General features: G+C 37.2%; 1 protein-coding gene across 3 annotated transcripts in view; it reads left to right on the top strand.

Moving 5' to 3' along the window:
- EDIL3 (EGF like repeats and discoidin domains 3) overlaps positions 1–13782 on the top strand; it is a 404801-nt gene that overhangs the window by 174343 nt on the left and 216676 nt on the right. For all 3 annotated transcript variants that reach the window (XM_045074412.1, XM_004759122.3, XM_004759121.3), the window contains one exon: positions 13325–13453. In XM_045074412.1, coding sequence (XP_044930347.1) covers positions 13325–13453 — 129 coding nt within the window. The remainder of the gene's footprint in view (positions 1–13324; positions 13454–13782) is intronic.

Consider the following 13782-nt stretch of genomic DNA (forward strand, 5'->3'; position numbering starts at 1 on the left):
TTTTTTAAGTATTCCTTTCTTTTTATTATTTTTTTAAGATTTTATCTATTTATTTGACAAAGACACAGCGAGAGAAAGAACACAAGCAGGGAGAATGAGGGAGGGAGAAGCAGGCCTCTCGCTGAGCAGGAGCCCCATGCGGGGCTCGATCCCAGGACCCTGGTATTATGACATGAGCCAAAGGCAGAGGCTTAACAACTGAACCACCCACGTGCCCCCTTTATTTGAGTTTTTAGCTCCTAACTTATGCATCCCTTTCTCAGGGAACCTGTTAATAGATTGTCAAAATGCACTATACCTTTTCTTCATGACTTATTAAACAATTACACTTCTCTATGTGAAGATTTTGTTGGTGTCAGTCCTTCCACTCGACTAAAGTTATACAAAGCAGAAGGAAAGTGTATCTTTTTTGCTCACTATTATAACTCTAGTACTTCACACTGTGTCTGGAACACACTAGGAGCTCTAAATATGAACCTAATGATTATGCGTATAGTGAAAGAATGAATGAAACAAAGACTGTAATAGAGAGTAATAGAGCATTTTTGAAGAGAACAAGAAGAGATTATAGGGAGGAGTTAATGGAGGCTATGAACTTGGTAGTCTTGGAAGGAAAGGAAGATTTGGAAGAGACTGGGGAATAGAAATGCATTCTAAGCTGGAAACCATATGAGCAGAGTGCTAGAAATAGAGATTATCTTCTTTTAGGTGATTGGATGGTAACTTAACCTGATAATGTACTTTGGTTCATTTTTTTTGTGAACAGTGGAGGTAAAGGTGAGTATACAAGAGTGGTCTATGGGCTGCCTCGGTGGCTCAGTGGGTTAAAGCCTCTGCCTTTGGCTCAGGTCATGATCTCAGGGTCTGGGATCTAGCTCTGCATTGGGCTCTCTGCTCAGCTGGGAGCCTGCTTTCCCCCATCTCTCTGCCTACCTCTTTGCCTGCTTGTGATCTCTGTCTGTCAAATAAATAAATAAAATCTTAATTAAAAAAAAAAAAAGAAGAGTGGTCCATATTTATAGACTCAACTTCCAGTTAGTACGAGAATGTCCCAATAATACATTGAGTATATCATTACATGTCTTTTTGGGAGATTAAAAACTTTTATTATCTTGCAATTATTAATTGTCTCTGAAGAAAAGGCTGCTTTCTTAGCATACGATACTTCAGTTGATCTTTAAAAAAAATAACAAATCATTTGGACCCATCTGTGACTACTTGGTGCTATTCTGGGGAGTTATTTGGAAAAGCTTGATATTAACTCTAAATGATTTCAATTCAGGTCAGGATGACCAAGTCCCTCCCAGCTTTTTTTTTTTTTTTAAATGTTTTAAAATTCTTCTGTAGCTTACCAATATAAGTTGATATATACATAATCAGATAGTAGAAACTGTGATGATATTACCTAGCTTTCTCATGAGATCTCCCTCGTCTATTTGGCATGACTCAATATGATCAGAAATAAAAATGGAAAAAAAAAAGTTTGTGTTTTGCATCGCTTTCATTCCTCTTCTCTTATTTAATTTTGGTTTGTGTCGGTGACCTTTACTGTGTTTGGGCAAGCATCCCCTAAGCTTTTATCCAGTGATTAAGAAGCATTCATTATGCACTCTGTTTGACATGGTCGTTACTTAATGCTCACTTAACAAAATTCTACAAGACCAAATTATCACAGTGGGTGAAGGAACAGATGGCCAGCTGGCCAGAATCCATGCCTGCTTTGTTTTATGACTTCTCAAGTCTGCCACAAAGAAGCCACATGTGAGACCTGAGGAGACAGTCCAAGCGGTAACTCGCCTGTCCAGCTGTGTTTCCAGCATTCTCAGCTGTGAAGTCTGGATAGTCACCCTTCCCATCTGAGTGTAGCTGGAACCTTTCCTGCAGGGATCTTGCTGCCTCCTGATTAGGATGGCAGCCGCAGAAGGCAGATTCCAAAAGCAAAAATAGAAATCCTTTCCCCCACTTTCTATCACTGCCTACAAAAATCAAAGCCAGTATTCTAGGTTTCAGGAGAAAGAGCTGTAGTTTTGTGGAAATAGTGCACCTGTTTGCTGTTTTGTTACACCTATTTTTAACACCCGTTTGTGATTATAAGATTATCCACAATCTGATATTTTACAAATTGTGACAGCCTTCAACAGTGAAAATTAGACTTGGCCTCAGGCTTAAAATTAGTGGTTGAAACCTGCTAAGTGTGGATGAGAAAAAGCTACAGATGAAAATGCATCCACTCTCTAAACTTTAGAGGGTTTTTATTTTTTTGGCCATTATTAGTCATTTGGATAATATACTGATTCCTAAAAGTAATAATAATTTCCAGTCAATCATCATGCATTTATAAAGCAAAATCAAAGTATCTAGCATTTTATCAGAGTCTATGGGGATATAAAAATATAAGGAGAAGGTGTTTCTATGCACAAGTAGTTTATAGGAACCTTATATAAATTTACAATCTCACCAGGGAGACAAAAGAGACCATGAAATAATTAAAGAAGGAAGCAATGTCCAGTGAGATATTAGACACATGAAACAGGTGGCAAGTTCAGTCAGAGCCTGAACAAGGTAAAAAGTTTTCAAAGAGAGACTGAAGAAGAACATGGAAATTTTTAAAAAATATATTTTATTTATTTATTTGACAGAGGGAGATCACAAGTAGGCAGAGAGAGAGGGAGAAGCAGGCTCCCTGCTCAGCAGAGAGCCCGATGTGGCGCTTGATCCCAGGACCCTGGGATCATGACCTGAGCCTAAGGCAGAGGCTTTAACCCACTGAGCCACCCAGGTGCCCAAGAACATGGAAATTTTGTAGCTTCTTAGAGACCCTGTGTGGAAAAGTGAGATTGCTTGATGCTCCCATAACTTGGGCTCAAATATTTGCTTATAATAATACACATAGAAAACATTGGTTTCTGCTCTGTCTTAAATCTATATCCTTTCCTATTGACATGTAGAAGTGGGATAGCTAATGGCAAACTGGAATGGTGTCTTACTACTTTGCACCACCTGCTGATATATATTCTGGAGCTTGAATTGTATTTTGCAAGATGTGGCATGTGAGTTGGACAGATACACTTCCCAGACAAGTCATTTGTGAGTTGGACAGATACACTTCCCAGACAAGTCATTTGCAGAGTTCTATTTGGAATCAGCTCCCTGGTTAAAGAGGGCTTTTTAAGAAATTGGAGATAAATTATTATAATTTCATAGAGATAACCAAAGCTGGCTTTTTACAGTTACTAGAAACAGAAAAGGGCTTTTTCCTCTTAGACTGATAAAACATTATTGAAGGTTAGTTTTGTCAATTAGCTTGGATTACATTACGGTTTCTGAAATTTTATAGCAATTTTCACAGGAAAATCATTACTCTTATGCTAGTGGCCATCTTAAAAAAATAAAGTATGATTTGATTATCATAATAGTCCATCCTTTTTATATCCACGTTTCTCTTAGATTTTAGGAGTGTTTATTCTGTTGACCCAATATTTTAAATTACACCCAGGTCTTATGTTACTAACTTAAGCAGAAATAATTCAGTTTCATAAGACATTCATTAAGGCTTCTATCTGTGATCTCTCATATTTATAGGTATTTTATGTCAGATTTTCTTTGTTTTAGAAAGAAAATCAAAGGGCAACATTGTCTTTGTCTGTATTCACTATATATTGCTCTATTGATGATAAAATCATACAATCAGTGGACGCCTGGGTGGCTCATTCGTTAAGTGTCTGCCTTCGGCTCAGGTCATGATCCCAGGATCCTGGGATCAAGCCTCACTTCGGGCTTCCAGTTCAGCAGGACGCCTGCTTCTCCCTCTCCCACTCCCCCTGCTTGTGTTCTCTCTTTTGCTGTCTCTCTCCCTGTCAAATAAATAAATAAAATCTTTAAAGAAATTACACAATCAGCAAATATTGTTGGTTAGCTAAAGGTGTTTCAAGATAGAATGTTTTGGAGGATTAAAAAATGTGTGTGCATTGTGACTAGACAATATTGAGACAGATTTCCATTTACTTAATAAAACATGCCAAGTTGAGAATTTCTGTTATGTGGGTGGTGGTTTAGGGATCTTCCTTCAGCAGTAGTGAAGGACAGACAGGGCGGAGGGTGAGAGGTTATGCTCCATGATAAAGTGTGGCAATGGCAATAGTTAACCCTTTGTAAAATGATAGGTCCTTTTGCTATAGTTTGCAGTTATTTTTTAGAAGTCATATTAATAGGGCACCTGGGTGGCTCAGTCATTTAAGTGTCTGACTCTTGATTTCGGCCCAGGTCATGATCTCAGGGATGTGAAATCAAGTCCCGCATTGGGCTCTGTGCTCAGCTGGGAGTCTGCTTGAAATTCTCTCTCCTTCTCGCTCTGCCTTTCCCTTCTCACACATTCACCCTCTCAAAATAAATAAATAAATCCTTTTAAAAAAGTCAGATTAGTATTTAATAAGATATTTATTTATTAGAAAAAGATGACTTCAACTGTTGTGACACAAATGATGACAAGTGTTTATAGACATAATTCATATGACTTTCTCAGAATGTTGGTAGACTGCCTAAAGAAAGACTGCCATTGGCAAGCCCAACTCCACACTGAAGTTTTAAATGGATGAAGATCAGCCCCCAAGAAATCTCACTTCTTTCTTTGGTACTTCATTCTATCTTATAGTTCCAGATCCTCCTTGATGTCCCGTAAGTAGCCATTTCAGCAGTCTTCCTAGGCACTGCTTCAGATTTAAAATGCTCTCTTGATTTTGTGATGAGAGCCAAGTAAAATTTGTTTTAGCTAAGATGTTAATTGTTGATAAATCTGAGTGCTTTGCCAGCCAACTCTTAACAATAAATTAGGGCTCTGGTTTCCTTAACCAACTCCATTGCTGTAAGAAAACAACTAATTGGGGACTGAAGTGGTTTGAAAAGTACCTCTCCAAAATTCATGTCTACCAGGAGTCTCAGACCTTATTTGAAAGGTGACCTTATTTGAAAATAGGGTATGTATTTGTTTGCTAGGGTTGCCATAACAAAATTCCATAGCCTGGTGGCTTAAACAACAGAAATACTTTTCCTCACAGGCCTCCAAGGGCAAGATCAAGGTGTCAGCAGGTTTGGTTCCTTCTGAAGCCTTTCTCCTTAGGGTGTAGACAGTCAAATTCTTGCTTTGTCCTCATATGGCCTTTTTTCCTGTGTGTGCATATCACTGATGTCTCTTTTGTGTGTCCAAATTTCTTCTTCTTAGAAGGAAAGTTGGGTTGAATTAGGGTCCACCCATAGGACCTCATTTAACCTTAATTACTTGTTTAAAGTCCCTATCTCCAAACACAGTCACATCCTGAGACACTGGAGGTTAGGGCTTCACCATGAATTTGGGGGGGAATGAAACTCATCACATAGCCTTCACAGATTTAAATAATTGAGGATCTTGAGGTTAAATCATCCTGGATTAGAGTGAGTCCTAAATCCAATGACTGGTGTACTTCTAAGGAAAGGAGTGAACAAGCAGAACACAGGGAAAAAGGCATATGAGACTGAAAGCAGATGTTGGAATCAGGCTGCTGTAAGCCAAGGAACTTAGGAGCCCCCAAGGCTGAAAGAGAAAAGGACAGATTTTTCCCTTGAGCCTTCAGAGGGATATGGTCATCCTGGCACCTTCTAGCCTACAAAACTTTGAGAGACTTAATTTCTATTGTTTGAGGCCACCCATTTTGTAATAATATGTTAGGTAGGGACTCTAAAGGTACTTCGCTAGCCACTAATTGTCACAGTGCTTTCCTGTGGACAATTATATATAGAGTCCAGTATTAATTCTTAAGGGGAAAGTTTATCTGTAGGTACTTAAAAACAAAAACAAGGGGCGCCTGTGTGGCTCACTGGGTTAAGCCCCTGCCTTTGACTCAGGTCATGATCTCGGGGTCCTGGGATTGAGCCCCGCATCGGACTCTCTGCTCAGCAGGGAGCCTGCTTCCCTCTCTCTCTGCCTGCCTCTCTGCCTCCGTGTGATCTCTCTGTCTGTCAAATAAATAAATAAATGATCTTAAAAAAAAAAAGAAAAGACCAACTCTGTTTAATCTCATATTTCACTTTCCATAATCTATACAAATATTTTTACATTTAAAGAACAATTTGTTAAATTTGTACATTCTCCTATAAAATGGAACACTTTCATTGTTTTTTTTTTTTTTAATAGTTTACTCATCTCTCTCTGTATAAAATACCCCTAGGTAATTTTTCTTCTCACTTGCACTTTGAAATGTGTAGTGAGAGGAGGAGGAGGGAAGAGTAGGGAAGGGGATGAAGAGCAGGAGAAATAAGTGTGAAACATGGTTTGGAAGCATCATGTCAACATTCCCAGAATAATTCCTTCTTTTTCAAATAGAGCGGCAATGGTTCAAAATGGCAACTGCCAAAATGTTTAAATCTTATTAAATGCAAAAACAACACTATGATCAGAGAACTTTCCTGTGTTTTTAAGACCAGACTTCGAAGTGAATTTTTAGGTCAGAACTCTTCCTGTTTCATTGTGCTGTGAGAGCAGCTAGTGAAACTGGGCTTTTGCGTTTGCTGGATTGGTACTTCCTTATGACCTAATCTAAAATGTGCATTTATTGTTAATTTGTAAGTGTCAGTGTTTGGGGAGAATAATTTGTAAAATTGACGGAGTCTGTGTACACATAATCACAAGAGAGGGTTAACCTATTTACTTCCTAATAATCTGGTTACACACTAGAAGGAATTCATGATTTGGGGCATAGTCGCTGAATGTGTGAAAAAGCTAACTATGTTACACATATGGAAATAAATTCAATTCTCGACTGTTGGAATTGCGAGAAAGCAGATGCAGAAAAGTCGCGAACCATATAGATCCATTACTTTTGTGAGCAATTAATCTTGTTGACATACTTATATGAGCTTGCATAAAAATGCCTGGAAAGCATGCTGTTGAAACCAGTTGTTCATTAATATTGATCATATACTGTCCCCATTGTGTTAGGAGCTACTTAAAGATTACCTACAAAAGTATTATAGCATTATTGATTTTAAAACTCCCTAAAGCCTTTTGTATCTTAAAAGTCCACTTATGCCTTTATTGTTAAAAGTGGCACGAGAGTTCCATGTGCTATTGTCTAATCGGATGATGTGGACTTCCATGAATACTAATCAGAACTGAATCTTGTAATCACCATTCTATACCTGTAATACTAAAAGAAGCAGACTTTTTAAAAGAGACTTTTAAAGTGGAAAGGAATTAAGATCGCCTTTGTTTGTCTTATTTTTGTTTTTACTAGCTCTAAGTGGTTTAATAATTCTCATTTGTTTTAAAATTTTGCTCTGCTATAAATTTGTTTTCATAGCTCTGTGTAAGACATACACGGCTTGTACACAGCTTTGAAAACAATTTTATAGCAGAATAAAATTTTAAAATTAATGGTACATATATATATTTATGTTACAGTATATATATATATATATTTTTTTTTTTTGCATGTTACTGAAAAGATATGAGATGCCCCAAATATATAAAGTTTTGGCAGTAAAAATGAAGAAGGTAACCATATTGCAAACATTTGTTAATATGATTTCATGAAGGAAATCCTAAAATTAAGTTTCCAGAAACCAAGAAACCATTATATAAACTATATACATACAGTTTATATATACATACAGAGAGAGAGAGAGAATTATAAATTCATATAGTTACATATATATTTGTACAAATATATATATTTATAAATACTGGGCATATTATATTTTCAGTAAAGGATAACCATTAAAATTATCTTTAAAAAGCGAGGTGCATCAACTGGATGACTAAATATTTTCTTGTGTTGTAAGCTTACTCTTCCAGCTGCTGATAATTTTAATTACATTGAAAGTATTTATCCAAATTACTAGTAGAGTGCTAGCACATAATAGTTTCCTAATGAATAAATGTATTTAACCCGAAATTAAAACCAAAACCCCCAAATTGTTCTATATTGTTCAAGGCCAGGGCCACTGTTTTTCTTATCTTCATAGTGCAAGCAACAATATACACTATAGGCGATGGTTTTTCTTTATCGGTGTGCCAACACCTTTAATAATACTTATTTTCAGTATCAGAATAGATGAGATTATTGAATGGGGGAAAACACAAAAGCAGAAAGGAATTTCCTAAGATCTCTAATTCTCGTATGTTTACCACTTCCCCCTTCAAGAAAGAAACCTGGAAACTGTTAATATATATTTTAATTGTCACTATTTAATATCCAAGTACAAAAATTTTTGGCTACCACATTGCTTGAAACCTGGGGCTATATTTATTTTATTATTTTTATGTACTAATTTATATATTCTAATTGTTTCATCTTGCTAAAGCTTTAAGTCAATGTCTTTATTTACACAGGAATTGGTAAATTAAGAGACCAAAACACTGTTGATGAGATAATACAATGTTACACTTTTCTTGACACTACATTTGCCAAAGAATTATGATGCATGTAATTATTATGCATAAGTTTACCTTCTAATCTGTTATTTACTGTTGTAATACTTTACAGATGTAATACCTTGTAGCTTAAGATCTATTAGAGACAAAAAATATTGGAACCCAATTACAAATTTAAAGAACTTGAACCTTGAAAGGTGTAGAAAAGTTACAGAAAGTGTCCTAATTAATTATGAGGTGAAAAGCCAAAGATATTGATATCTTATAAACCTCAATTTGAATGGGGTTTAAGCAAAAGAATAAATGGTCATCACTCATTATTCCATCCCCTTGTTTAATCAGAATGTATCAAGAACTTGCTATGTGCAGACTGTGACTCCTCTCATTGAGAATTTATGGTTTACTGGGGAAAAGGGAGATGTAACCACTCATTTCATCTCTCTATCATGAGTACCCCAAAAAAGTACGTACAAAGCATACAATATGAGTTTCATAGTATGATTATTAGGGACAAACAAACAAAACCTCTACGTTGGGCATTGTCACTTTCTTTCTTATCCTTATAGCACAAGCAAGAGTATATACATACAGAATATGTGATTACAAAATAATATTGGGAAGATATTCTTTTTGACACTTGATTTCAAACATAGCTGAAATGGAGTACCGTTAGTATAGTAGAGTCTATCTATACCCATAATATCTAATACACCCTGGCCCATTTGCTGAAAATACTCTGAAATATTTCCATTTAGGAAGGCTTTGGAGTCCTGCGTTATTTATATGAACATGCTTAGTGAATTCATGTTGATCCTGTCATCTGCCAAGATTAACATATTAATGTGCAGCTCTTCAACATGGCAGGGAGTGCGGCTTAATGGAAAGTAAAGATTCGTAGTCAGGCGGAGTGTGTTAAAATCTTGTCTTTTCCAGTTAGGCACGTTACTTGCTGTGAGTAAGCCTGTTTTCTTGGCTCTAAAAAAACCAAAGGTATATTCTTACAGAGCATTATAAAGAATACTATGTATACTTCATGTTGCTTAGCATTTAAAGCACTCTAGAAAGGTTAAACCCTTGCCCCATTGGCTTTACCTCATCCTCACCCTTTAAATGAAAATTATAGAATTTCTCAGAATAGGAAAAATAACCATGATTGTGACCTCTGTTAACAGGTAATCTTTTTCTGAAACTCAGATATCCGCCGAGGTCATGATGTTCTTTGAGTTGTAAATAAAATGAGCTCTAGTGCTATAGCTTGTTTTGTTTTGTTTTGTTTTGTTTTGTTTTGTTTTGTTTGGAAATCCCAGAGGCTGCACCAAGATTGCTGGACAGACTTCACCTATGCCCTCAGGATATATCCAGAGTGTCTTGGACTTTAAATGCCCCTGTCAGCTCTGTCTTCAGAATCCTGCAGCCACTGGATTCTTGAATCCCTTGGGCTTCACGTGCTATAGTGTGTCTTCCTTTCTGCCAGTATGAGTCAGATGAATGGCATAGTCCTTTCCTCTTGATTTCCCCAAACACCACACACAGGTCTGTGTGCCTGGTAGACTTGAGTGTGGATCTGGATGCCCTAGCAGACGGTTCATATAGCAGCTGTGCTAACAAATTAAACCTGAATTTTAGAGATCATGATTTCTTGCTAGCTACTTTTCTTCACCTATTACTACTTCCCAACATAGTGCTTGACCCGCCTCTGTCCGTCAAGTCCACTTCCAGTTCTGTTTTGGGTGTCTTCTCTTCTGGGTGTTCTCCATCCGTTCCTAAGTTCTCCCCTTTAGTATGCAGAGCCACTAGCTCATCTTCAACTTTGAGCCAAGTTCTACTTTTCCTCGGTGGAGTGGGCTTGAGTACATGCAGTCATCTATCAGGCTCATATTCACCCTTTGTTCTGCAAAGTCACATTCATAGACCATCTTCCTTGGAATGGTGGCTTTAACCGCACCTAAGATCTGGCAGAGGCCTTACTGTTTCAGTCTTTTGTGTTGTTCTTGTTTTAAATCCCTCCCTCACAGCTTTGTAGGAGGAAGAGAGCATAGAAAAGATTTATTTCCTGTCTGATATAAATTAAATCACTCTCTTGAGGGGGAAAGAATAGCTTAATCATTTTTGGTTTTAATAACTTTTTTCCTCCTAAATACAAATCCTCAAACCCACTTTTTCTTATATTGGGTGTATGGTTTTATTTTGTTTTGTTTTGTTTTAGTTTGAGAAATCTCTGAATTCTTATTAGGCTTTGTTTCCTCATCTGCAGAATTGAAAGATTGGATTAGGTGATCTCCAAGGCTCCTTGTTTGTTTAAAATTACATAATTCTTTCAGTATAATTGCATATATGTATTTTTTTCTCTAGCAGTTATATACATGGCTATCACTTATCAGTTACTAAAAAACCTGTCATGATTTTTCTTATATTTTTTCTTTTTCTTTTTTTAAAAATTTTCTTATTTTGAAGTGAACTGATGAATGGAAACTCTAATATCACTCTTATTTCATTTTCCCTACCCCAGCTTTCCAGTCTCTAAAAAAATGTAGGTTTTGGAATCATAGACTGTTAATTTGAGAGCTAAATGCATCCCTTGTAGATGTTCATTTGAAAAACATTATTTAAGATATTTGTCCTTCCCTTTTTCTTTTTTTTAATTTAAAAGCTAATAGTAATGACAATGACCTCATAGAGTTGTGAGAAATAAATGAGATTATTTATGTGAAAAGAATTTGTAAATTGCAAGGCACCATCAAATATGAATTGATTTGGAGGAGGGAAGAAATAGAAACTGAGAAAGAAAAGGATAGATGAGTTCTGTGGCATGCTTTGCATCTTTTAGTAGTGGAAGAAACCTGATTTAAGTTGCCACAAAACTGATCATTGGTGTTGCACCTTCTTCCTTTCTTAAACATTGGCTGTGTACCATCTTTAAGGCAGGTGTTCATTAGTTTAAGTAACATATACTGCACAACACAAAACTACCTACTTAAATCAATATATTGTTTTTAATTGATATGAAGGTATCTGGAGGAAAATCACAGGTACACTAATTTCTTTTCACTTTTTGAAAGTTAAGTCCTATCAATAAGGTTCAGACACAATAGCGTTGCCACATTGTTTTCTATTTCATGCATATTCTTATTAGATTCTACAGCTGTTATATTTCATGAAATTTTAAACTGGAAGAAACTGAGTTTCAAAGATAGTTGCTGGAGAAAGGAATCAAATTTTAAAGTCTTGACTCAATGCACGACAATGTTGCCCAACTCCTAAGTGCTTCCTGTCATTAACATTCTGTCACACTGTTCAAAATGATGATGGTCAATTGCCTCTGTCTCCGTAAGTCTTTAAATGGCTTTGACCGATGCTTAAGGAGTCCTTCACCTTTATACTCTTCGAGCAGCCTTGCCTCGGGGAGCTCTCACCTAGTTGCTTCAAGTTGTTACTGTTCTTGTGCCCAGCCCTATCTCTGCCCCCCTACTCTCTGCTAAAACCACTTGCTCCTTTTCTTGACTAATTTTCCTCCAGGACTTAGGCATTCACCTTTTCATGCATAATGAGACTTTAATTACTCTTCTTTCTTTTCTAATATGCACATCTTAACTTTCTCTTCAGTGGCTTTTCTTTCACTCATAAATGTCTCTTTGGTTAAACAAAATGAAAAAGACAATATTAGAGAATACTTTATATTTTTCCTTGGTCTTCCTTCACCTTCCTTCAACTTCTCTCTTCCCTTCCTCCCAATGTCCAGTCTGGATTCTGACCCGAGTCAATTACAATCATTCAAAGAAGTCAACTGTAAGCCACCTGTAAGAATGTTAAGAATTAGAGATGCAAGAGATTATTGGGGGAGTAGAAGCAAGAGAAGTAGGATGAGCCTTCAGACTGTGACATAAACCTGTCACCTCCAAAAAAGGAAAAGGAAGGAAGGAAGATGGTATAGAAAGAGCTTTACTCTTTCTATAGTTAGATAAGACTAGCCCAGATCTACACCCACATAGTGCTAACAGCTGGTTTTCTCCAAAGGAGATCAGACACCACACTTCTATTGCCTGTCACAGTTACTGCGCTCTGGTGAGGTTACACTTTCTCAAAGCTTAAAATGACTATGAGCCTGGGGTGTCTGGATGGCTCAGTTGGCTAAGCTGCCAACTCTTATGTTCAACTCAGGTCATGAGCTCCGGGTCGTGGGATCAAATCCTATGTCATGGTCTTCCCCGAGCAGGGAGTCAGCTTGGGATTCTCTCTCCCTCTCCCCTTTCCCCCTGTTTCCCCCCATATTTATAACTTGATGAGCTACTTCTTATAGACGGGCAAAAATCATGATTCACAGAAGTATGCCCCACTACAAATCCATAAATAACCAATAAAAGTATTGCAAGAAGGTATCCACTTCCCTTGGACTGCGTGGTTACAGTCATTTGCAAGTTTATGCTGTTTTCACCAGTAGCTTTATAAAAGCTCTTCAGTGTTCATCACTCCAGAAATTGCTCTTTCGGTATTACTTTTGAAACATGCAGAAGATATTTTACAATTCGGAGAACTTAATACCAGTATTTTACTCAGTGCTAATATTTCTTCTTTGACTGCTTAATGTGCATCATACACTGTTCGGGTGTTTTATATTTGGGAATTCTTTTCATCTGTGTATCATCACCCTTTGAGATAGATTCCTTTAATACTGACATTTGACAGAAGGTGAGATTGAGGCACAGAGAGGTGAAATAAATCCTCCAAGACCACACGGCTAAAAAGTCAGGAAGCCACACACTTCAATCCCAGCCTGTTAATCTCAGAGCCCCGCCCAACGGCTCCATTTCCTATGCCGCTAATATCCAGAACACTTTTCTCTATAAAATTGTTAATTGCAAAAGGTTGGCCCAGTATCTCCTTTCAAGCGTATGCATAATGCAGCAATTTTTCTTCTTTCAGGTCCCTGCATCCCTAATCCGTGCCATAATGGAGGAACCTGTGAAATAAGTGAAGCGTACCGAGGGGACACATTCATAGGTTACGTCTGTAAATGTCCTCGAGGATTTAATGGGATTCACTGTCAGCACAGTAAGTCATCCATAGTCATTGTGCTTTTATTAGTATTGATTGCGAAATATACAAGTCATTATCATTCTTGTTGGTCATAGACTGATAGAAGCTTCCCGCAGCAAAGAACCCTGAGACTTGGCTAATGCTGCTTCTCTCCCACTGAATGTATCACATCTCCCACTGAGAACTCCTGAACTATGTTTCACTCCACCCAGTGGTGTATGGGGCTAGTAGTTTTGTGCTCTTTTTCATTATTCTCCAGCCACACTTGCAAAATCTTGCCTTTTACTTTAAACTGATGTCTGCCTCTTTCTTTCATACTTTTCCTGCAGCTATACTCTTCAGGC

This window comes from Mustela putorius, unplaced genomic scaffold, assembly GCF_011764305.1.
Source record: "Mustela putorius furo isolate JIRA1106 unplaced genomic scaffold, ASM1176430v1.1 tig00537350_pilon_pilon_pilon, whole genome shotgun sequence".
NCBI classification, from domain to species: domain Eukaryota; kingdom Metazoa; phylum Chordata; class Mammalia; order Carnivora; family Mustelidae; genus Mustela; species Mustela putorius.